This window comes from Saccopteryx bilineata, chromosome 5 (genome assembly GCF_036850765.1).
Source record: "Saccopteryx bilineata isolate mSacBil1 chromosome 5, mSacBil1_pri_phased_curated, whole genome shotgun sequence".
Taxonomy (NCBI): Eukaryota; Metazoa; Chordata; class Mammalia; order Chiroptera; family Emballonuridae; genus Saccopteryx; species Saccopteryx bilineata.
Window position 1 is genome coordinate 129,746,753 of NC_089494.1, and position 26,528 is coordinate 129,773,280.

General features: G+C 40.3%; 1 protein-coding gene across 9 annotated transcripts in view; it reads left to right on the forward strand.

Moving 5' to 3' along the window:
• The window catches only part of PARD3 (par-3 family cell polarity regulator), a 733,297-nt gene that overhangs the window by 438,330 nt on the left and 268,439 nt on the right, over positions 1-26,528 (forward strand). For 3 of the 9 annotated variants that reach the window (XM_066281085.1, XM_066281090.1, XM_066281093.1), the window contains exons 15-19: positions 2,040-2,190; positions 9,349-9,538; positions 15,298-15,449; positions 16,474-16,518; positions 22,552-22,779. In XM_066281085.1, coding sequence (XP_066137182.1) covers positions 2,040-2,190; positions 9,349-9,538; positions 15,298-15,449; positions 16,474-16,518; positions 22,552-22,779 — 766 coding nt within the window. The remainder of the gene's footprint in view (positions 1-2,039; positions 2,191-9,348; positions 9,539-15,297; positions 15,450-16,473; positions 16,519-22,551; positions 22,780-26,528) is intronic. The other 6 variants (XM_066281089.1, XM_066281092.1, XM_066281094.1 and 3 more) reach the window with 3 other exon arrangements.

The window sequence follows — 26,528 nt, forward strand, 5'->3', positions numbered from 1 at the left end:
AGTGCCGTGCGGTGCCGTGCGGTGCCGTGCCTTGCTGATCTGCACCGAGCGAACCGGCTTCCTTGCCTCTCAAGCACACTCTGCCGCTGGCTGCATCTAGCCTCTGAGTGTCCTAAGATGTTAGTCCCTGGAGGTGGTCTCAGAGCCCACGCTGGGGGGAGTACAGCTTAGTATGCTTTGTTCCTCTTAAAGCAGATTTGATTCAAGGCCTCGCTGACATCAGTTCTTTATTCCTATTATTTTTAAGAAGAATATATAGCCCTGGCTAGAGAGCTCGATTGGTTAGCAGGGGTCTCAAACTCAACTCAGCATGTGGGCTGCAGAGCAAGATCACAGCCGTTAGACGGGCCGCACTAGGTCTACAAAAGGGAACTGTTACGCAACACTTTTCTCACTGCAGTTGAAAACAAAAAAAAAAAATCAGTACAACAAGCACAGTCATACATGCAGTTTACTCAGTGTCACAAAACAACCAGAAACTGTAGTTCGCATCACAGCTGCTGTTAACTAAGCTAATATCTAGCTAGGATGCTAGAGAAATGAAAAATACAAGTAGGCCCCTAGGCTTACTTAATTTTATCCAAAATATTTTGAACTTCGTGGATTAGTCTGAGGGCCGCACAAAATTGTTCGGCGGGCTGCATGCGGCCCGAGTTTGAGACCCCTGGGTTAGAGTATCGTCCCGAAGCGCAGAGGTTGCCAGTTCAATCCCTGGTCGAAGCACAAGCAGGAGTAGGTCAGTGTTCCTGACTCTCTCTCTCTCTCTCTCTCTCTCTCTCTCTCTCTCTCTCTCTCCCTGCCTCTGTCACTAAAATCAATAAATAAAAATTTTAAAAAAAGAAAGAAAAAAAGAATACAGCTGAGAAGGCACTGCTGCTTCTTGTTTTGTTTTGAGAGAGAGGCAGGGAGATAGAACGGGAGAGACAGACAGGAACATCAGCTGTTTCTGTATGTGACCTGACTGTGGAATCATACCTGGCAACCTCTGCACTCCCAGACAGCAACCCAACCGAGCTATATGGCCAGGGCTTAATTTTTATTATTTTTTTAAACTAAAAAAAATTTTTTTAAAGTCAGCGAGAGGAGAGGGGGAAGGGAAGGATTCATTGCTGTTCCACTCTGTCTTGCATTCATTGGTTGCTTCCCATGTGCCCTGACCGGGGATCAAACCCACACCCTTGTCGTGTCAGGGCGACGCTCTTATCCGATTAGCTGCCTCAGCAGGATGGCACTGCTGTTGCAAGGCATCCACAAACCATTACTTCATGGCAATAGAACTTGACCTGTGTTCTTTGCTGATTTATTCAATTGCATATGTTGATGAACTCTGCATCTTTGCCTGCTTCATTAGAGTCGTTGGTTCTTCTCTATATTATTTGTGTCCCATTGAAGTCCTTTTCTCAGTTACTCACTGCCTCAGGCTTGAGGTAACAGTCAGGGAAGAGGATGACGATTCCTACTGTTTAGCAGAAGAAACGTGGGCACCATGTATTTTTGAGACACCTGAGCTGACAAGGAGTCCTTAAGTCTTGAAGAGCAGATAGTAAATGTGCTGGCACGCACCCACACTGATTATTCCGTGTACACATCCTTTTGGTGTACGGATGTGCTTCAGCTCCAGCCTTCATCCTGCTGTAGCATGCCCCGGGCAGAGTGATATCTTAGGACGAATTTTGAATAAAATTGTAAATCAACTAACAGATAGTTGTAACACTATCACTCTTGTAACAGATACTAAGAGTGAAACAAACAAAAATATGCAACAGGATATGTCTTTTTTTTTAAACTGTTAATATTCACTTTTTTTCCCCAGTGGTTGCAATCTGACAGGACTTCTTGGGAAGCACTGTGGAAAGGGACCAGAAAGCTGGTCAGTAGGCAGAGCTGTCATCACAAGTTATTTAGGTACAGGGTGAAAAGTTCTAGTTCATTTGGTGCCTAGTGGGGATGCAGGACCCAGGCAAGTTGTTATAACCACCTCCCCTGCTGCTAACTGACCTCCAGTCCTGACTCTTTCTCCCCCCACCCTTTCTCTGCAGCTGAAGTCACCTGGGAGCCCCTCAGGCCCCGAGCTGCCCATTGAGACAGTCCTGGACGACAGAGAACGGAGGATCTCCCACTCCCTCTATGGGGGCATCGAGGGCTTCGATGAGTCCCCCACGAGAAACACTGCGCTCAGTCGGATAATGGGTGAGTCACATAAAACTGTTGACCACATCTTATTGTTTTGTGTTCCCTGATTTGGGGAAAGGTTATCAACATACCATTAATGTAGAGGGGGGGTGTTTTCTAGAGGAAAAGAGCAGGTCATTAAAATCACTCAGGAAGTGTTCATGTAGAAAGAGTCAATCAATACATTGATTTTTGTTAAATGAGTTTTAGATGTAGTAATGGTGGAAAGAAAAGAAAATAAGAAAGTAAGGAATCCCATAGAAACATTTGTCAGTGATCAAGAGATTCTTAGTTTGTTTGAGATAATAAATGAAGCTGTGTTTAAAAAAAAAGAAAAGAAAGATCCAAATTGAATGGTTGATGGCCAGGAAGCTTTGGAAGGTAGGTGTCACTCGCAGCAGCGCTGTCTGACAGGAGAGAGTCAATGTGGGTGAGCGGATATGTGTGTGTCAGATACACTGGTTTGGTTGGCGCTTCATAAGAGGGCACTGGTTTTTCACTTGCATCTCTACTTTTTCAAAGCCTTCATTTAAAAATCCTGAGATGAGTTATTTTGCCTCCTTTGTTGGGATTCCACACCATGCCCTGTGCCTGCCCTCCCGGTGGGTCTATGAGGTGGTCCACACTGGCTCTATAGCAATATAGCTTTGGATAACTATTTCTATTCATCAAGACTTGCTTTGCCCACGACTGCTTAAAGGGACTGAGTCACTTATGTTGGGGGATTACCTGGTTACAATTTTCAAATTGTCCCCAAAACCATTTTGATTCAAATAGCTCCTTGAAGTAAAACACTTTTCATGCTGGTACGTTTTGCCAAGATAAAGTACAACCTTAAATTTTACTCAGTTTTTGAGTACATAAAGTATAGATTTGAGAGATTGAAGGTTTGATCAGAAGAAGCATTGATTTCATGCCTCAGTAGGTGTTCGTGGAAAGCCTGCTGTTGGCAAGGCACTGTGCGTCTATCTTTGTGGTCACTACAGAGAGGGACAGAAACAGTCTCTGCCATGAGAGAGCTTTTTCCTGGGCATGATGAGAAATAGACATAAAGTTGCCTACTGGAATCCTGTGTCATTCTTCCTCCAGTCCTGCCTGCTTTCTAGTTTGGAAAAACCACTAAATTCTCCGTTATTTTGTTATACTTGAAATGTGGACATACCGACTGTATGTCGTTTGATTGGGCACCGTTCTTTCTGTTGCCTGCTTGGCATACAGGAAAGCAGAGGAAGAATGATAAAGACACTGTGTACCTATCACACGACACGTCTCATGTTAACTTAGCATATTAACCTTGGTTTAACAATGACCACTCTCCTCTTGGCTTGTAGATCTTCCATACTTTCTTGGATTTGGTATAAAAATGTTATTTTGGTCAATCCTTGTTTGTTGATGAAAATTCAGTCCGAGAGAGAGCGAGAGAGAGAGAGAGAGAGCGCTTGCTTGTATCCTTGGATCTGTGTGCATACAAAGTGATACGCTGTAATTTCCCCTCTATTATAGGAACATAGGACTTGCCATACAGAATCAGACCACTGGTCCACCAGCTCCTGTACCCGGCATCCTGCCTCCAATCCCTGATGCTTCAGAGGAAGGCGAAAAACTAAAACTAAAAAACAGACAAAAAACCCCACATTCACCTAGTAACCTTTTGACATGCTGGACACAAGGGTTGAGGATTCCTTCATTTTTCTTTAAAGTTTGTGGCCCTGATTTTGTTAGCTATGGAATCATTAGTCTGGTTCTGTCCACACTGTAGGTGGCATTATTTTGCCTTTCCTCTCATGGAGATCTAATAGATGCTTCACCCAGGGCAGTGACTTCCCTCCTCCTCTGCTTTATCATGTACTGGGCGTGCCCTGTGGTACCGAGGGGAGGATAACAGACTCTTTTCATTGGATGACAGGCCAAATTGATGTTGAATGATTTGCATATTAAAGACAGTTTGTTTTACTTCTTGCACTAGAGACTAGACATTGCCTATTGTTTTACCCTGAGAAATTCATGTACTTAATCTGATTTATCTTCAGCTTTGCAAATTTGAGAATTCCTCAGTCTTTTATTTTTCTGAAGTGAGAAACAGGGAGGCCGAAAGACAGACTCCCACATGCACCTGACTGAGATTCACCCAGCAAGTGCACTAGGGAGCGATGCCCTGCCTATCTGGGCTGTTGCTCTGTTGCAACTGGAGCCATTCTAGTGCCTGAGGCAGAGGCCATGGAGCCATCCTCAGTGTCCAGGCCAATTTTGCTCCAGTGGAGCTTTGGCTGCGAGAGGGTAAGAGAGAGAGAGAGAAAGGTGAGGGGGAAGGATGGAGAAGCAGATGGGCGCTTCTCCTGTGTGCCCTGACAGGGAATCGAACCCAGGACTTCCACACGCTGGTTCTACATTCTACCACTGAGCCATGGCCCAAGAATTACTCAGTTTTTATCAGTCCCTATTCCAGTATCATTGGCCCTAACACACAAATACTGTTTTGTTAAGTCAGTTCCCCCTTTAAGTTAGAAATCCTATAATAGATGTGACCTTGTAATAAAATACCAAAACTGGGTACCAGATATAAGATGTTAGAGCACAGAATTTCTTTTAATCTACCCCACTAGCATTTATTGATTTGCGTAGTGTCTAGGAAATTTCTCCGACAGCTTTTATTTGGTTAATGGTTGTCTTTTATGCATCTAGAATAACTCCTGTGTAGACACTAACTAGAGGGTGGTGGTATTTACTTTATGATTCAGTTAGACCTTAGTATTGAAGATACAGCTAATTACATGAAGAAATGATTGTTGTTAGGCAAACTGAATTTTCACATCAGCTATTTCTCAGGTAGGACTGACTCTAGATCAAAGTGGGTTCTGAGGCTTTCTGACTCATTTCTGTGGGAACCTATCCTAGCAAAGACGCCTCCAAAGCCTCGGTGAGTGAAGGAGGAGGGTTAGAGTGGGAAGGATGTCAGGTGCAGTCAGCCACATTCCCCACTTAACAAAGGAACGAAGTCCTAAGGTCCCATGGAGATTTTTATTGTGTTTTTAGTTATTTTCTGTTTCTTAAAACTGCTTTCTCTGGAGAATACTGAGGCCACACAACTGGTATCATTTATTCTTTGTCACCATCAATTTATAAGTCTTCACATCTTAAGCAAAATGCAGTAGACACCCTCTAGAATCTATTCCCTCCTGGCAACTACAGTGTTCTAAAAATCAGAGACTTTAATTTGGAAAACAACCTTAGAAATCAAGTAGACCAAGCTCCTTGTCTTCTGGTCAGGGAATTCTGGACCAAAGACATTAACTGACAGGTCCAAAACTGCACAGTTCTGGGCTTCTCAGCCAAAATGCCGATGTATGTTTTTGTGAGTCATGATTCCCCCGCTGCTCGGACCTTCCATTTCCTCAGCTTTGGTGGGGACAGCAGGTTTGTGACCTGAGGCAAGATATCTCCACATCATCCAGATTGGCTGACTTTCCAGGGTCGTGCATTTTGAAAGAGTCATCCTGGAATTTGATCAAAAAGACATCTGTAATGAGCTTGGATAGGGTGTCTTTCTTTAAAAGCCTTAAAAATATTTTACAAATTGTTGGACTGTCTTAACTAATAATAATAACAATACTAGGCGTAGGTCATTAACCAACATGTTCACTTCATAAAATCAGAAGCTGATATTTGGCAACATTGAACCTTAAAATTTTTCCAACATTTTAACATGAAAATTTTTTTCTATTTAAAGCAAAACCAGAATCTGTTGTGTCCATTTTAGGATTTAATCTCAATAGCTTTTTATTCATACAAGTGGTGAAGTTTAATAATTATGTTCATATTATTTTATTTTGTTATAAATTGAAGAATAGAACATTAAAGTTTTTATTGTGAGTGACATCACTAGAAAATTTTTTCTCGTTTCATCTGTTTTTAGTGTCATGCATGGCCTTATCTTCTGTATAAATGTACCAATGAATAAATATTTAGTGAACAATCATTGTGCATTGCATTTTCTCACTTCTCTGCAAGGTATTGACTGGTTTAAGTCTTAGTGTGCAGTTGCTAGTGGACTAGTTGAGGACAAAGGAATATTTATCTATTTAAAAGTAGATCAGACTGGCCAGGTGGTGGCGCAGTGGATAGAGCATCAGAGGGATACAGAGGACTCAGGTTCAAAACCCTGAGTTTGCTGACTTGAGTGCAGGCTCATGTGGCTTGAGTGTGGGGTCACTGGCTTGAAGCCCAGGGTTGCTGGCTTGAGCAAGGGGTCACTGGCTCTGCTGTAGCGCACCCCCCCCCCCCCCCGTCAAGGCAAGTATGAGAAAGCAATCAATGAAAAAGTAACGTGCAGCAATGAAGAATTGATGCTTTTCATCACTCTCCCTTCCTGTCTGTCTGTCTCTATCGGTCCCTCTCTCTGTCTCTGTCACAAAAAAAAAAGTAATCAATGGCTTCTCCAGTCATTCTTCCACGGTTGCACATTTACAACGTGCCAAGTATAGCAGTCGTCATTCGGGGATATTGACTAGGTGGAGTTTAGTAAAACACAGAGTTAGAGAACTTAGTTATTTGTTACCCACCATATATCCCTGCAGTCACAGTCTCAAACTCTATTCCTGACAAGCATGTTAAGAAGTGAAATACTGATGGATGATACTAACTCTCCAACTTTTTAAGATAATAGCCTCCAGAATCAGAGGTGAGAGAAAAAAAGAAAGAAAGCTAAATATCTTACTGTTTGAGAAATTTCTTACTATTTACTTATGCATAACATTTTGGATCACTGAGGTACAATATTTCTACTCAAAGCAAATCTGAGGAAAAAGGGTTGTCACAGGAAGAACCGTTCAGTGTTCCACATTGCTTATTAGGCTGTCTCGCAGAGTATACTTTGTAAACCCAAGCATTTTACTTGTGTTAAAAATAACTGCACTCTAATTACACTGTAATATTTCCTTCCAATAAATAGTGCCTATGTGGGAACTTGGTATTTAATGCTTTGAGACATGCCTTGTCAGTGCTGAGCTGTCAGGGAAAATTCTGGTGTTTTCATTTTGTGTTCACTTTTGGGAGAAAAAGTTTGTCTTCAGAAGGAAATATTTCTTTGGGTAATAATGCTATATTTTATTGAACAGATTTCTGTCTTTCTGTACTAATATTCTAAAACTCTAGTAGGAATATATTAATGACTGGAATTTGGGAAAGGAAATGATTAAGTATTAAATTTGATTTGTTTTTATCATGAGCATCCATAAAAAGTTGCTAGTTTTCATAGTTTGTCAAAATGATGTATTTTCAATCAAAACAGTGTTTTTTTTGGAAAAAATGCTGAGTAGACATTTTAGTTAGCATGCTGTGTTTCCATAATAGAGTAGTTGATGCTAAATTGAATGCATTTAAAATTTTTCTCAAGGTTTGTTTTGTGGATTGTCCTGAAGAGATATGTATTGACTTAATTTTTATACATTTGTTGAAATGTCTAGAGTAATTTATATTTTTAGAAATTCTATAAGACCGTCTACTTGTCATACCAAAGTTCCCAAAGAGTTAAAACTAAAATTATCACTTACTTAAAAATGAAATCTCGCCCTGGCCAGATAGCTCGCTTGGTTAGAGCACTTCTCACAGCACCGAAAATTCTAGTTAGGTCCCCTGTCAGGGCACATATAGGAACAGATTGATGTTCCTGTGTCTGTCTCTGTCTCTCTCTTTCCCTTCCTCTCTAAAATCAATAAAACATGAGGAAAAATGAAATCTTAAGATTGAGGCTAAAATGTTAACAGACTTTCTATACATTGGTCTTGTGCTATGTTAAGCACTAGTTTATAATATAAGAGAAGTGTACCCCAGTTAAAATGGTGGCTGTGTTGGGACAGTGTGGTAGTACTGTTTGTTGGGGTAAGAACCTGTATAGCTGATTTAAATAGATTTGGACAGTGGCTTCAAAAGGAGAATTTTTGCATCCTCTTGTAAGGTGATGGGAATTGTCAGTGTTCCTTGCTATGTTAGAAAAGCCAGGCTGGTGGGCCCATGGTAACCCATGTGGCACATTTCTGTGCATATGGCCTCCCACAATGTAGTTATGTGGCTCAAAGCATGGTCCACAGTTCTTGCAAAGAATTATGGCACAATGTTTTGGGAGTCAGCTAGTAAAGCTTTAGGCATTTGGGGGCGGAAGGTGGCACCCTTTGGATTCAGGGCCTTGAATCTTAATTTTGTCACAGGAAATGTAAATGCCTGTCACATTCGTCTGAGGACCTGGGCAGATTTTCCTGAAAGAAGCTGCTCAGTGTGGACAGTTCTGCATCCCTCCTTACCAAGAACGCTGTTTTAGTTATATAAATCAGAATCTACAGGCCTCCTGTCTTGGGCTGAAAATCTCTGCACAGTCCGATCCTAATCTTGGCTCCTGGGGATCAGTCTTCCTCCACCCCCTCCCAAGGCCATGATTCTGCTTGTATTCATCTTCAAAGTGTCACCTGGGGGGTCTCCTGGGCTTTTCTCTGTCAGGCATTTAACGATGATGCTGCCAGCATCTAAAACCAATGTCATTTCTTCTAGCAGAAAAGATCTTACTCGTCATCCAAAGCCCAACTCTGATGTTAACTTTCATTAAGATTCCCAGCACCCTTTGTGTCTAGCTACCCAGGCAGTCCCAGTACTAGTGAGCACCCAAGACTTTGGGCATGTCCCTCATAGCACCAATCCGTGGCCATCTTTTCTAGGTCTGTCTCTCAATCTAGGGCATGAGTGTTTGAGGGGCATAGAGAAGGTCTTCCTTACATACTGCTTCATGAAGGAATGAGAGAAGGGTTGGTGTGAGTTGGCAGGGCTTCCCTCTCCATTTCCTGCTGAACAATTTCAAAGGACTTCCATAACTCAGCCACTGTGTCGCGTTTTCACATGAGAAGGCATTCTGGGAGTCATCTCTGGCTTTTGGAAACTGAAAACCAGAGAGATTGAATGTGCTGACCAGAGCTACATTAGCTCCCCAATGGCCGAGGAAAGAATGGACATGAGATCTCCACTTGGCATTCCTTGATGAAAAATTATGTCTCCTTAATCCTGTCTTGTTCTACCTGGTTGAGCGGATGTGTGGAAATGTAGACATTTCCTGACGTGCACAATGGTGTGAAGCATGCCCATGAGCTCCCACTGTGCATCTAGAATGTCTTTCTTTCTTTGTTTACCGGACAGGCAAATACCAGCTGTCGCCCACAGTGAATATGCCCCAGGATGACACTGTCATGATAGAGGACGACAGGGTGCCAGTGCTGCCTCCACGCCTCTCCGACCAGTCGTCCTCCAGCTCCCACGACGACGTCGGACTCGTGACGACAGATCCTGGTCCCTGGGCCAAGGCGGCCATTCATGACTCTGCAGACTGGTAAGGTCCCCTGCCAGGGTGGAAGGAGACGGGTGAATTGTTGTCCCAGTTCACCTTCTGTTAAAACAGTCTATCATGGAGCGCGGTCAGTCCAATACGTGTATAATGGTGTTCTGTTTTCATGGATGTAATACTCTTTTAATTAGTTATTGCTCTTTTAATGAAAGAGTTCATCCAAGGCCATATACTTGCTCAGTGGTCTTAGCCTTTCCAGGGCTGTAGTTGATAGTTTAGCCAAAAGGACAACAAAATTAGCACGGGGAAAACCCTATTTATTTGTTAATTTACTATGAATTATTTAAATAAGTGTCAGGTTGATGAATGGTTTTTCCTTTAGGTAAATAAATTCTAAGCAAATCCCTAAAGTGACTCACAGTTTGTCACAATTAGATGACTGGCCAAACTACTAGTTGATATGTTCTGGGAATGGGAAGTTTTTTGTTGTTGTTTTTTTAAAGAGTGCCATAATTAATTTAAAATACTTTGTACTTGTTTCTAGCGTTGTGACTTTGGGGGCCGTCTCATGCCATTTTTTTCTCCTATATCCTTCCAAATAAAGTAAGCTTTCCATATTATTGAGCTAATGTGTGGCCCATGAATCTGGATGTGAACTTCAATTTTCATGCCTAGTAATTCTTGAAAGCAGTAAACAGCAGGGAAGTGCCACCTAGCCATGACCTTGTGAGGCTGTAGTGATAATTAGCACAGACCACATGAAGCATTATACCAGGATGTTCTCATTGCCCTCTCTCTGGTGTCTTTTATTGATAACACCAGTAAAATTTTTTTTTTTTGTATTTTTCCGAAGTTAGAAGCAGGGAGGCAGTGAGACAGACTCCTGCGTGTGCCTGACCGGGATCCACCCCCCCACCCCCCACCCCAGCACGGCCACCAGGGGGCAATGCCCTGCCCATCTGGGTCGTTGCTCCTTTGCGGCCGGAGCCATTCTAGCTCTCCTAAAGTGGAGGCCATGGAGCCATCCTCAGTGCCCCGGCCAACTTTGCTCCAGTGGAGCCTTGGCTGCAGGAGGGGAAGAGAGATAGAGAGAAAGGAGAGGGGGAGGGGTGGAGAAGCAGATAAGCGCTTCTCCTGTGTACCCTAACCAGGAATCAAACCTGAGACTTCCACATGCTGGGCTGACGTGCTACCACCGAGCCAACTGGCCAGGGCACCAGTAAAATAATTTTTAAATGCTTTGGCATTGTTCCTTCAGCACCCATCCATTTCTGTTTCCTGCTCATCCCGGGACTTGTGTCAACATTACATATTAGATAGGAGGAGTCCAGAGGATGGGCATTTACTTGTAGTAACATTTTAGTGATAAACTTGACAACCTGAACCACCCTGCAATCCTCTTCCCCCACTCCTCCTGTGAGCAACTGGAAACACAGCCTGGTCCTTGGTTAGTTCTGCAGGTGTTTCCATAGAACAGTCTCACCTGTTCTTTGCACCCTTGAAAACTCCATCTCTCTTTTATTTCCCTTTCCTTTCTTTCCCCTCTTCATCATCTTCTTTTCCCTTTCTCCTTCCTCCACCCCTTTCCTGTCCCTCTTCCCCTGTTCCCTCCCTCCCCCTCTGCTCTCCCTCCCCCTCTCTTTTCCTTCTCTCTCTCCCTTTCCCTCTTTCTATCTCCCTCCCTCTTCCCTTCCTCTCCTCTCTCCCCTCTGCTCCTTTCCTCCTCCCCATTTCCTTCCCAAACCCCCTTATCTCCACCTCTACCCTCTCTCTTTAATTCTCTTATTGAAAACACAGATTTAAACACAGCTTCTCTGTGCAAGTTTTTTTTTTTTTGGTTCAACATGGAGAGGACACTCCAGCTTAAAGGAAACTCCCTGTGAACCCACAGTTGCCTATGCATTTGCTGCTGCAGATCCTCTCTCTCTGGACATGAAAACAGCAACAGAGACCAATAAGGGCTCTGCGTTTGCAGGGCTTCTCTTAGGGACCCCATTTCCCCACCATGTGAGAAATTGGGGCGGTGGCCAAGGGAACAAATCTACAGGGGGCCAGGTGAAGCGGTGTATCGGTGCAAATGAATAAACAAACTCCCAGGGATTGGTTGTGGTGGTGACTGCCCTGAAGGGGACTTATGAAATGGGGAGGGCTTGTGTGGCTTTGCTGAGGGGTTGTGGGGGGCAAGGACAGCAGGAGGAATAAGGGATTAGCTAAACACGAATGGCAGCTGTTCTGAATCACAGCCAAAAATGTAAGGTTCCTGGCCTGACAGTGTCTCCCTAATTCTGGATGAAAATGTTATGAGAACAAAAGGGCAATAAGGCAGGATTAATAACTGGAATTTTAGTAACATTGGAGGTCATGATATGGTTACATTCTTTAAGGAATCAGCTGTCGGCCCTGCAGTCTAATTTGTTAAGTACACTCATGTCCTGTTAATTGTGTCTGAAATTAGTTTAAGGGGATTGTTGTTAGGGATGTATTAATATTTCATGGTTTAAGCATATTCAGTAATATTAAGGCTCTTATTAACCCACACACTCATTTGACATTTTAGATAGTGTATGTTTATAGTTCACTCTACTGGAAGGTCCAATATATCAAATGGCTACACTTTTAATTTGTGAACTAATAGAATACACTTTTTTTTAATCCATTAATTGATTTAGGAAACATTAACAGCATTTTCAAGGAAAAAATTTGCAGATTCTAATTGCAGTGACAACATAACTTTAGAGGCCATAACATTAGTTTATGAAGTACAACAATATGTGGTTTTCAGGTAACCTTAACAATAATAATTTATATTTCTTTGAAAAAAATTTAATCATAACTTCTATTAAAATTGTATTTTAAAATCATTCTGCTCACCAATTTGATGGCTTCTTGGTTTTAAAGTACTACACGTAATTCAAAAAAAGGTTGATAGCCTGACCTGTGGTGGCGCAGTGGATAAAGCGTCGACCTGGAAATGCTGAGGTCGCCGGTTCGAAACCCTGGGCTTGCCTGGTCAAGGCACATATGGGAGTTGATGCTTCCAGCTCCTCCCCCACTTCTCTCTCTCTGTCTCTTCTTCTCTCTCTCTCTCTCTCTCTGTCTCTGTCTCTCCCTCTCCTCTCTAAAAAAAAAAAAAAAAATGAATAAATAAAAAAAAAATAAAATAAAATAAAATTTGTTAAAAAAAAAAGGTTGATAAACACATGCAGAATGGTTGAAGAAATCAACTTTCAACATATAAAAAGTCAATTTCATTGAAAATCTATTATTTAGAGTTTCTATTACAAATTGAGTCATAGTTGTCATCATCTGCATTTTAATTTTTCACTTCTGCTACTGTGTATTTGAATTGGTGTGTATGTGCTCTGGGAATTATTACCATAGTAGTATGTGAATACTATGACATAAGCCTAATATACTTGCATATATATATTTAAGAAATATGTATAAATAATATAACTTTATATATATATGATGTAAACTGCTGCTATACATACTCACATACAGAGTACAGGTGACCCTTGAATATCTTATATGTAATTTTTTTTCAATAAATACCTGTAGTTTTCTAATTGTGGTTGAGAGCCGGAAGATACAGGGTGCTGACTGGAGGCTTTGTTGTACATCATGTATCAGGGGATTGGGCGTCCATGGAACCTTGGTATTCACAGAGGGTCCTGGAGCCAAACTTCTATGAATACCTAAGGACAGCTTAAGTTTTGAAGAGTCAAAAGTTACACATGGATTTTTGACTGTGGGGTGGGGTCAGCTCTTCTAGTCCCGTGTCATTCAAGTATGAACCATTTGTATTGTAAGATGTTCATGGGCACCTAAGGCTTGAAGATAAACATGACTGGCTTCTTTCTGGAACATCAAATGTATTCAGAGTTTTATAGTAAAAATATAATATGTTAAAAATGAAAAGATTTAGTGGAGATGCAAAGAAAACAACTTTATTAGGACATAAGATAGTGTTTTACAAAAAAGGAAAAAATTGTAATTGCCTTGAGCTAAATCCCAATCCCTGGGAGTTTTCAGGACTTAGGCCAGCACTAAAGTGAAGTCCAGGGTTCAAAACGTAGGGAGGTGCTCACTCTTGGGTGCCAACCCTGAACTTGCATGACCCGGAGAGTAGGTACATCCTGAAATTCTACCTCATCCTCGGGGCCCTGCTCTGTATTTGGTGGGAAAGATTGAGAAGGATGATTCAGTTCCTTTGTGTGGTTTTTTAGAACTCTATTTCCATGATCATACTTTGTATGTCTTTGATAATTTGAGATAGAAAGTCTTTGTTGGATAATAGTAAGTTGTTTTGTATAGCAGGTTGCAGTTTACAAAGGGCTTTTGCCCATGTCGTTGAATTTTCTCACTGGCCTTGTACTAGGGTTGAGGCAGGCAACTAGTGGTGTCTGTATTGAGCATCATAAGACGCGCAGGCTCGATACTTTTCAGGTCACTTAACTGGACGTCAGAGCATTTTCCTTGATGTCTTCCTTTTCACCATTTTTGAATTCTGTCAGAGCCAGTTATTTCATGCAATTTTAGCTAATGACAGCTAAATTTCTGATATATATCTGAACTAGACGATCACCCCCTTCCTGACATGGAAGGTAATTCTCACCAAGGGCTCCAGAAGCTTGCTTCCATCAGAAGCCTGAGGGAGGTTGTCATAAATCCAGCTGCTGCAGTGGAAGTGGCCCCCTCATATTCTAGTGGATTACTCACCTGTGGTGGGGATGTACTCTCACCTAAACAGGTAGGTCAGGAAGGTGTCGCGGTGCTAACACTGAAGAGCTATATTTTTCTCAGTGTGCCCAGCATGGAGAAGAATGATTTCCATCATGTGGGCTGTGCTCAGAACACCTAATATGTTCTAGAAAGTGTTCGCAAGTTCATACCAATAGGAGAGATTTCTTTCATATCACCCACTGCCCCTCCCACTGGGAGACACTTCTGACTGTGTCCTGTTCCCAAGGATCTGCCGTGTGCTGCCTCATCGCTGCTTCAGCTGCTGTGCTTGTGTGACCAAATCACACGCCACTGAAGTCGCTCTTTTCCTGACTCCCTCAAGTGCTGTTTGTTCTCTCAGCTCTGCAGCCAAGCTCCTACTAGATACTTCCGGTGTGGTGTTTTTCTTAAACATGCACAGAGATCCGAAATTGAGGTCTTTCCTTATTTGCCATTCTGACTTTGGTGCCCGGCACGGTGCCTTCATCAGAACAGGTTCTAATGAAGATGTGTTGAGCTGATCTCCTCAGTTGATTAAGAATCGCAGAGACACGACAACCTAATCAAACTGTACGCCATCAAGTGTCTTTTTTATTTTTATTTTCTGAAACACAAGATAAAAGATACAGATACACAAAGACCAGACATGTCCTTTTGAAAACTTCAATTTAGGGAGTCACTTGTTTGCTGCCAATTTTTGTATTAATATAGGAGAGCTTTTCTCAAACTTTTAATCATTCCAGTGTGTGAAAGATAGAAGGCTTATTTTTAATACTCACAGAAATAATGAGGCATTGTCAAATATTGAGTGAGGAAACAGTGAGAGGGAAGCCGAGGAGGAGAGAACTCACGCGGAGAAAGAAATTACAAAATGTAAATTAATGGTGTGTTTCCCATTACTTCCTGCACAGCCACAGTTTTTGTTTCCAATGAATTATATTTGTGTGATTTAGTTTAAATCTTTTTGAGGACTGTATATACTCATGCATTTATACACACAGGTATAGGTAAACTTCCCTAAATTGGATGTCTTCCATTTTTAGTAAATGTTTTTCTGTTTCTCTCTCTTCCCTTGCCAGTTCGCTGAGTCCAGATGTTGATCCAGTACTTGCATTCCAACGAGAAGGATTTGGCCGTCAGAGTATGTCAGAAAAACGCACAAAGCAATTTTCAGATGCCAGTCAATTGGATTTCGTTAAAACACGAAAATCAAAAAGCATGGATTTAGGTAGTGAGTACAATCTCCATGAATCTTTATCTAAGTAGATGCTTTCGGATTAAAATTGATGGTACCAGACACATGTCTGTTTCCTTTGAGCAACAGAGAAAATAAATGGGAAATGTGGTAATTTGGTAAAAATGAATCTCTGAGTTTGAGATCACCGTATTTCTCATAACTGGCATGTTTATGTAATGTGCAGTATGTTAATGTATATGTTTTGTGATGAGAAAAGAATCACATGGGTATGTCATACTATATTCATGTATGTTTATTGGGAACAATGAAATGTTTTAACACTGTTTAAAACCAATTTCACTGCAGTAGTATTTGTTTGGTTGTGACATTTTGAATGCAAAGAAAAAGTTTTGGAGAAAGAATCATTATCTCAATCCATGTCTAGAATTTGGTTACTTCATATTTTCTTTTTATGACTATGCCATAAGGTTTATTTAATAGAAACTCTTTGGTCTTTATGATTAAGGCATTTAATTGAAGTAATAATTTGAGAGAATATTCATTATAGAAAGTCTGAAGCAAATGAGGACAGGACAGCAACCGTAGTTGTTCAGTCAAGTGTCAATCAGGCAGTGTCTCTTTTTAAATCCAAGAGAATACATACAAACAAAAAAAGGAGAATAATTAATCATAAAGTGAATGATTTTTTAAAATCCTTGTTAATTAACTGTAACTTATTTATGCTGTTCCCTGGTGGCTGTTTGTATTTCTAAACTAAAAGCATTAATTTATCCCATGCGTCAAAAGAAAAATTGGGTGACGCCTTGCCTTGGCTAATGATGATGTGCTAACATGTAACGTGTGTCTGTGAAATGAAGTGACTGGCACATTGCATGGAGACAGTGCTTCTCTCCCTGCCTCCCCGCTTTTGATTATATATATTTTCTTGAGGTTCTATATTACTTGCATGAAATATTACCTAAGTATTATCACATAACCTAAAAGATCGGGATGTGGTGGAAGCATGTCGAGCTGTGGGACTAACTGGGCTGACTGTTGTACATTTACCTTTTAACAGTAGCTGACGAGACTAAACTCAATACAGTGGATGACCAGGACGCAGGTAAGAATGGACTGGTAGACTGTTGCCATAGAAACTGTGGTCCAAGGAGTTTATCATAATTATAGAGCTGCCAATCATATTGCCTGTACACATAAATATTCCAGTCTTGCATGGATGTTTTACTGTAGGAAATCAAATGGTACAAGAAGAGAAAAAAGTTTCTCTTGGAAGAGATTTATCAGTGTAGTACATCTACGTGGAAATACAATTTAGAGCTTCAGCATGCTAAACAACCTAGATTTTCTTAATTATATTTGCGTAGAAATGACTTGTTACAATTTAAGAAGAATCAGAATCCTGAGAACATGATCTTCCGGGCAGACCTTTGTCTTTAGTTATTTCTTTGATGCCTATGTTAACATCCAAAAAAGATTCTCAAAGTAGTGAGTTTGCTTTGAAGGGTAATAATAGCGCAAATGTAAATATTTTTCACCAAAGGACAATATCCAGTAATTGCTATCATTAGTCACTCAGAAAACCTTATTTCTTTTTCTAATGCATGAATTAGCTCATAGTTATCTGACATTGAAATTAGACTATATGATGCATATGGCTCCTTATCTTAACTTTGTAAACCTGTTTAAAAGTTTCTTTGTTTTGTTAACAATTTAGCGCTGGCTTCTAAAATGCTGCCGAAATCATTCCATAGAAACAATGGATTATATTGAACTGAGTTTTGCATTATAGTATATTTGACTTCTTATGTTATATAATGAAAAGAATTAAAGGAAAGTTTTAATGTGTAATTAAAGTAATATACTTTGTACAATTGAAAATTTATGATTTATTAAGTTTAGAATAATGTTTTAATTATTCTAGATCCAGTATGATTATAATAGTTAATACTACTTACCATTAATTAGCTTCAGTTCACCATTTTAACTTACAGTAGTAATTGATTTTATCTTGCGTGCAGCATAATGTTTATCCCATATACATATGTAAAGATTATTGATTGGTGTTTTCACATTCTGTAGAATAAAAGATAGAGTGTAAAAGTTGCATCCAGTCATAAGATTAACTGTAGTACAAGGCAGTTTAACTAGAGCTTCAACCCTTATTAAGTAGTTATATCTCTTATCAAACCTGAAATTCATTGACATTTTGAAACAGGGCTAAAGAAAAGCATTTTTTGATAGTTTATAGTAGTAAACTAGTTATTAATTTTTGGAGTTACTAGTTTTTAGTACTTTTAAGGAAGTAACTTCTGTCCAAGTTAATGTTCATAAAAACCAAATTGAACCACTAAGGTTAAAGAATATGAATTTATATTCTATGCCTATAAGATAAAATAAGGAAAATACTTAATTTAACCATCTCACTACTATGGAAAAGAAAAGAACAATCTAATTATTAAAAAATAGTGATTTGCAGATTTCAGCTGAAAATATTAAATAACTTTCATGATGAGAAGGGAAATTTTATAAACTAATTGAATCAGTGTTTATACCAGTGGTAGTCAACCTGGTCCCTACTGCCCACTCATGGGCATTCCAGCTTTCATGGGGGGCACTAGCGAAGCAACCAAAGTACAAATAAAAAGATAAATTTAACTATAGTAAGTTATTCTATAAAGATTTATTCTGCCAAACTTAGTGAAAATCCAACATAAAATACTTGGTAAATAATTATTATTATATGCTTTAACTTGCTGTAACTCTGCTTTATAAATTTTATAAAGTAAAGTTACTTCCCTACTTTATAAATTACCATTACTATGGAACGGGTAGGTGGTTAGAAAATTTTACTACTAACAGAGATACAAAAGTGGGCGGTAGGTATAAAAAGGTTGACTACCTCTGGTTTATACTATTTTAACATCCTAGTTATAAAGAACATTATTTTTTGCTCTATGTTTAATTCATTCTACCAAATTAAATTGGATTAACTTGGGACAAAAAGCCTTACATAGACACCAAATTTTCAGTTATTTTTCTTTCTCAAAAGTTTTTTAGTAGAGTTGTGGTGACATTTTGCATCGATTGTGTGTGTAGCCATAAACCTTTCATAATGGATATTGGATTTTATTTCCCTTTGCCCTTGCAGACAACATTGTATATGGTTTTTTGTTTGTTTGTTTGTTTCAGAAAGAAGGGTAGGAATAGAAAACTAAACCTAAAAAAACTAGTCTCATTATGATTTTCATTTAATTCCTGGATTTAGGGTTCTTTTATGATATTTGGGGGTAAATTTTCTTTCTGAAATAAAAGAAAGAACAGGACTAATAAGAGAATTGGGCCTCTAACAGTTTAATCCCTAAATATAAAAAATAAACATAGTATCCTAATGACCTAAAAGATTTATATAAAGAGTTTTAAAATATTATTTTAAAATTAAAAGACGTTGATTGTGTGTGTGTGTGTGTGCGTGCACGCGCACGTGTGTGTATAAATATAACTATCCCTTTGCCCATTAAAACAAATTTTAATTTTTCTTACTAATAAATGCTGAGGATTATTATTATTATTATTATTACTTTTATTTAAGTGAGATGAGGGGAGACAGAGAGACAGACTTCTACATGTGTCCTGACCGGGATCCACCTTGTAACCCCCATCTGGGACCAACCCTCTCTCCATCTGGGGCCATACTTGTAACTGAGCTAATTTTAGTGCCCAAGGTGGAGGCTCCATGGAGCTACTCTCAGTGCCCATGGCCAATGTGCTCAAATCAATTGAGTCATGGCTGTGGAAGGAGAAGAGAGAGAAATATTGAGAGAGTGAGGGGTAGGGAAGGGTGGAGAGTGGTAGAGAAGCAGATGGGCACTTCTTTTTTGTGCCCTGACTGGTAATCGAACCTGGGACTTCCACATGCCATAGTGATGCTCTACCACTGAGCCAAATGTTCAGGGCCAGTAAATGCTGAGGTTTTGATGTTTGGGATTTTAGTAATCCTCACGCAGGCATCTTACTACACATACGTTCTTTAATAGAAGCTTTGCTAAAGTTTCTTTGACAAATTTAATACTTAAGTGAATGATATTCATGTTACAGATCAAGAGTTGGCAATCTCTTTCTGTGAAGGACAAGATAGTAAATGTTTATGTTGGCTGTGGAGACCAGACCATATGGGTAGCAGTTACTTAATTCTAATGTAGCGGGAAAGCAGCTATAGAATGTATGAAAACACATCGGCATGGCTGTGTTCCAAAAAAAAAATTGCAAATTTGGCCCAAGATTTGCTGATCTGTTATATATTCACAAATAATAGATGTCTTTTTTATTACATTTTTATTATGAAAATTATCACTCATATGTAAATAGAGAGGTTCACTCACCTCTCATAAAGCTGAGACCCACCATTGATATTTATAAACATTTTTCCAAAATGTTATTCCTCCACAGTGTCATCCCTGAACAATAGGCACTTACAAATGCCTATTGTTTGTTTAGTTGTACTTCCATTATTCTTCTTCCCAGATGTGCCTGCGCTTATGCATTTTAATAAACACATGTATTTATATACACATACATATATAAATATTTGTGTACATAATTTAATAAATACTCTTGCTATTTCTGAAATTCAATATTAAAGTTTTTAGTGCTCGGAGTACCTTCAGTCAAATTTTGTCTAACCTTTCATAAAGAAAAGCTTAACGAAGAGGATGTTTTTATGATCATCTTTACTAGAAGCATGAAATCTTTATTGCAGATAAATAAGAGACAGAAAGAATCTATGAACACACATATACATACATACATATATGCACACATACATACACATATTGAGGGGTTGGCAAAAGTAGACTTACAGTTATAAGCAGGTGAAACAGTGTATTTATTTTTTTCAGAGTTTATTCTTGTTGAGTTAATAAAGCTGGTGTAACCATCATGACAACTATGAACCTAATTTTGCCCACCCCTCTATCCATCCACATGTCCTTTATGAATCCAAGAAGTCACCAAATATTTGCCTTATCAATGTTTATAGAATACAAATGCAGCTGGTAAGTTACTGGAATTGGTAGGCATGATTTACTCAAAGAAAGATCTCCCCAGTGCTCATTATAGGACACACAACGGTAGAGGTCTCTGCCTGGGAATAATCTTTTCCCATTCTCTTTGGTTCCTTGCTTTCTTACTTTTCTATTTAGTGATTTGGAACAAAACTGATTTATCATCTCCTGTGCCATGACTTTTCTTGGTATTTAGAACTCAAACATTATAGTGCTATCAAGAGAAAAAGTGGTATTGACCATCCTCGAAAGAAAAGCTTATGTGAATTTTTGTCATGAAATAATCCATATGTGAAGTAAAATAAATCATCTTTCTCTCCCAAGCACAGTAATTTATGGAATATTATTTCTTCATTGAAATCATTTGTCTTTCTGCCTGTGTTACATTTTTAACATAGTGACCCAAACTTAAAACTGCTACCTCATTGTGAAAATTATGTGAAAGATGGAATGGAAAGGAACCTTAAAAAGATACTTCTTGTTTTGTCTCTCTCAATTTAATTTTTCTGAGCCATGGGAAGCCCATGTTATAATCATGTGTCTTTTCGGCGATAATGTACCAAGGTGACTTCTTAACTATTGATCAATGTATGGGCTGATGACCCCATGTAGAGACAAACTCCCTAGCTTCTCCTACCCTCTCATCTTTTTTCATGTGCCTTTTTATTCCCTTTTTTTTTTTTAATATTTCTGAAACGAGAAGCAGGGAGGCAGAGAGACAGTCTCCTGCATGTGCCTGGCTGAGATCCACCCGGCATGCCCACCAGGGGGCGATGCTCTGCCTATCTGGGGCATTGCTCTGTTGCAACCAGAGACATTCTAGCGCCTGAGGCAGAGGCCATGGAGCCGTCCTCAGTGCCCAGGCCAACTTTGTTCCAGTGGAGCCTTGGCTGCAGGAGGGGAAGAGAGAGATAGAGAGGAAGGAGAGGGGGAGGGGTGGAGAAGCAGATGGGTGCTTCTCCTGTGTGCCCTGGCCAAGAATCGAACCCAAGACTTCCACACGCTGGGCCAACACTCTACCACTGAGCCAGCTGGCCAGGGCTTTTGCATGTGCCTTTTTAATAGGATCAGTGGAGAACTAGTCTGTAACATGGACTTCCCAAGTGGTGGCACAAAGCTGGTATTTCAGTCATCTGGAGTCTAAATTTATCTATTACTGAGTCCCAGGTTGGGCAGTGATGGATGACCCTGTCTTTTCTAGAGAACGAAATCTATTTCCATTGCCTATTCATATTATTTTAGGTCTTTCTGCTTTAGACTCTCAAGAGATGAGCCAAATTTTTAATTCCCTGAATTCTTCCCTGCCATCTTCTGAAATTTTTTTGGTAATTGTTAAATCTTGTGTCTCAAGCAGATACTATTCCCAGGCCTGGAGGTCTGAGTCCTCCTGTCAGCTCTTCAGTCTCTCCTCCTTTCCCTCTCTCTAGAGAGGGTGCTGAAGTATATTGTTGGTTTCTGTTCAAATCTTGTATTGTTCATCCCACAGAGTGTTCACGTTGCCCAGAATTAGGATTCTTCCTGGTGTCAGGGTACTGTGATGGTGTTGGTGACGTGTGGCCTTTTGGGCTCTCCTTACTTATGAATTGTGTGAACCGCACTTGAATCAGAAAGGAAGGGACTTGATAAAGCTCATTGATATGAAAGTTTAACTTCTGTGAAAAAATAATTTTGAACTGTCAAAATTTATTTCAATTAATTAGAAAGCTTACTCTTGATGGCTTACCTAAGCCTCCTTATTTCTGGTCTGCAAGTCAGCTTCGGGGTTATTCCTGTCCTTTTAGATCATTTACAGAACATAGAGGAAATGATTTGACAAAGATTTCACCCATTGAGCTAAAAATGGAAATGGATAACTTAATGTTTATAAAGGTTTTCCTCCTGAAAATAAAGAAAATCGACAAAATTTAATATATATTTGAGAAAAATAAAAACTAGGTACTATTACTTTATTTTTTAATATACCTTTTCATCCATTTGTTGAAGGTCCTGTTTTTTCCCCCCATAATTTGTAAATGTTCAGGAGTATACATTTCATCACTGATTCTAACTAAGGTTTTGTTTGTGTAAACTTCAAGGTTCCCCCAGCAGAGATGTGGGCCCATCTCTGGGTCTGAAGAAGTCTAGCTCCTTAGAAAGCCTTCAGACAGCAGTTGCTGAGGTGACGTTGAATGGGGACATTCCATTCCATCGGCCACGGCCACGGATAATCAGAGGGCGGGGATGCAACGAGAGCTTCCGTGCCGCCATTGACAAATCTTACGACAAACCCACCCTGGATGACGATGATGAAGGCATGGAGACATGTAAGTGTATTACATCAGAAGAAGTAGTGACAAACAGGTCTGTAACGTGGTGGTGTCTTACAGTGGGCTCTGGGGAGCCCTGGCCGTTCCTAGGACCCTCCACAGGGAAGTCTGAGTGATTTTCATCATCATCATAATAACTATATCTTATTTACCTTTGTATTCTCACCTCTCACATGTATACTGTAGGGATTTTCTAGAGGCCACATGTTGTGATATTGCAGCAGGCTGAATGTAGAACAGATAGAAGAATCTGTCTTTTTAGCGCCGTTTCAAAGAGATTTGATAAAATATAACATAGTTCTCACTATTTTAAAAAGCAGTTACTGTTCTCTAAAAATATAATTTCTGCTAACAAAATTTATTTTTTATAAAGCAATAAATATGTTTAAACTTTCTTAGTTTTAATTCAGTAGATATTGATAGTTATAATCCACATCATTTTTTAAATTTTGAGTTCTTAATAGCTTAGGAGCATAAAGACATCCTGAGACCAAAGTGTTTGAGAACCACTGCTATACAGTATGTGTATGATGTGATGTCTCCCAGGAGTGCTATGTAATAATCCATAATTTAGAGATCAGATCAGATTGGGTGTGTTCATGGTGTTATGGCGTAGACAATAATCTGTGATTTCGAAACCATATTTCTGTTGTATTTATGAATTACTCTTTTCTTGAACTGAGTTAGCAAGATATGTTGTGCGCTTCCAAATTGAAAAATATTTTAAGCCAACATAATGAAAAGTCAAACGTTAATATGAACAATATGTTTTCCAAAGTATATGGAGAAAAAATTAACATTTATAAGTATGTACAAATGTATGCTTCAGAGAATTATCTAGTAATAATTTATGGTATACATATAACCATTCAGTTTAAAAATAAGGGAAAACTGGGTCCTGGCTGGGTAGTTCAGCTGTTTAAAGCATTGTCCTGCTGCACCAAGGTTGCAGGGTCAGTCTCCATTCAGGGAACAGATAAGAATCAACCAGTCAATGTCTGAATACATAGAACAACAAACTGATGTTTCTTTCTGTCTCCCTTTCTCTCTCTAAAAATCAGTACATAAAATTTTTTTTAAATGTAAAGAAAAAACTCTACTAGTCTATTTGCATAGAAGAGAAAGGGCTCAGGAATTCTTAATAGTAAAAACTGTTGATTAGCTTTTTCATAACTCCTGATTTACATTTTAGTTTTTTAACTTCAAATCTGACTATCGAACCATTGTAAGAAAATTTGGAGTCACCATAGCTTAAAGTCACAGCAGAGACCAGAGATAATGGAACTGGTTTGTAAATTACTTGCTGTTTAACTTTTGGGTGGATCCCATCCCTCCCACACGGGTAAGGAAAATTTTGGTGAGGAAGAAGAGTGTTGAATAGAAATCTCATCTGAGCAGAGTTAAAGGAAAACTACGTGATTTCTTTCTTGTGTCATGTCACGTGTTGGGAAGGGGAATATTGCTGTCATAATGGAACAGGCAAAGCAAGCCTCAGAGACACCATGGCTGTAGCCTCTTCGCCTTACAGTTCTTTGTCTAAATCTGGACTGATTTTTCACTCCCGCCAGCCAGTGATCTCAAGCGCATGCAGCCTGTTCTTGCCAGATGAAGAACGTTTCCTATTTTTGCTGCCAAGCCTCATCTCCAAGACTCTGAGTCATAGAAGCTTTCAGCCTTCTTGAGTTTCCTCCTATTGTACTCACAGTTCCTTACCGCCCTAACCAGACATGTCTTGTGCAGCCCGGCTGGGGTTGGAACCCTATGACCTATAGATTTTGCCTCTGTCTGCCCTGGGTGTGTATTTAATAGGAGATGTAGTTGTTGGCCCCTCAGTATTTGTTTCCTAAGCATCTGTAATACTTGGTGCTTCTGAAGCTCTTCTGGTTAAAATGTTATTTTAGATTCCCTTACAAATGGCAGTTTTATTTTTTCACATATGTTACTCATTTTAAGTCATCAGTGGACAGATTCCTTAGGGCATATTCTTAATCCTATAGGGAGCTTCCCACCAGTGTAGACATCTAAATGTGTCCCTGTATAAACTTAGTTTCCTTTTCAAATTGGAAATAACATACTTAAGAATATTATATTAAAGCTCATTCATCAAACAATCATCAAGACCAACAACAACACCAGGAGCAACAACAAAGTGAATAACCTAATGACCATTTGGGAGCCCGAAGTGAAATTCTAGACAAGAGCTGGTGGTGACTATGGTGACATGAACCCCCTCACAGTACAAAGTTCCGTGTTTTTCAAAGTCCTGATTTTATTTTATTTTATAAGGTTTATTTTATTTTCTTCTTTTTCCAAGTGAGAGAAAGGGAGATGGAGAGACAGACTCCCACATGAGCCCTGACTGGGATCTACCCGGCAACCCCCATCTGGTGCTGATGTTCTGCCCATCTGGGGCCAGCTTGCAACTGAGTTATTTTTAGCACCTGAGGCAGAGGCTCCATGGAACCGTTTTCAGGAGCCATCCTCAGCGCTGATGCACTAAAACCAGGAGGAGGAAGAGAGAGAGAGAGAGAGAGAGAGAGAGAGAGAGGGAGAGGGAAGGTGGAGGGGAGGGGTGGAAAAGCAGATGGTCGCTTCTCCTGTGTGTCCTGACCAGGAATTGAACCCGGGACTTCCACACGCTGGTCTGATGCTGTACCACTGAGCCAACCGGCCAAGGCCCTGATTTTATTTTACTTAAGATTTTATTTATTGAATTTAGGGAGCAGAGAGTGAGAAAGAGAGAGAGAGAGTGTGTGTAAGTGGGGGAAGATCTGGAAGCATCAACTCATAATAGTTGCTTCTCGTCCCTGGCCGGTTGGCTCAGTGGTAGAGCGTCGGCCTGGCATGCAGAAGTCCCGGGTTCGATTCCCAGCCAGGGCACACAGGAGAAGCGCTCATCTGCTTCTCCACCCTTCCCCCTCTCCTTCCTCTCTGTCTCTCTCTTCCCGTCCCGTAGCCGAGGCTCCATTGGAGCAAAGATGGCCCGGGCGCTGGGGATGGCTGCTTGGTCTCTGCCCCAGGCGCTAGAGTGGCTCTGGTCACAACAGAGCGATGCCCAGGAGGGGCAGAGCATCACCCCCTGGTGGGCAGAGCGTCGCCCCCTGGTGGGTGTGCCGGGTGGATCCCGGTCGGGCGCATGCGGGAGTCTCTCTGTCTCTCCCGATTTCTAGCTTCAGAAAAATACAAAAGAATATATATATATATAAATAAATATATATATATAAATATATATATTTATTTATATATATATAGTTGCTTCTCATATGTGCCTTGACCAGGCAAACCTGAGGTTTCAAACTGGTGACTTCAGCATTCCAGGTCGAGGCTTTATCCGCTATGCCACCACAGGTCAGGCTGAAGTCCTGGTTTCATTTCTTTTCAGACTAGTCCACTGAACGTTGGGTGGGCCATGAAGGGCAGCTGCTATACAGAGATGTGCAGTGTGAATCGGAGAGCGGAGTCGAAATAGACCTGGGGTTTGGACAACGTGTGTCTTTATCCACAGTCTTCCACCAGTTTGGGATTTTGGTCAAAACCACTTAAAATCCTTGAGATTTAATTTTCTCATTTGTTAAACTGGAGATTTGGACAGTGAGGCTCCTGATTTTCAGATGATGTGTGGTGATGTCTGGTCGGGAGGGCAGCCCCGTGGTTTCGGGACCAGGCAGCCAGCAGAGGCTGAGCGAGGGGACCTCTGCGGAAGCTGTGAGCTCCCTCTGCCCCCACCACATGGTCACCACCGCTCT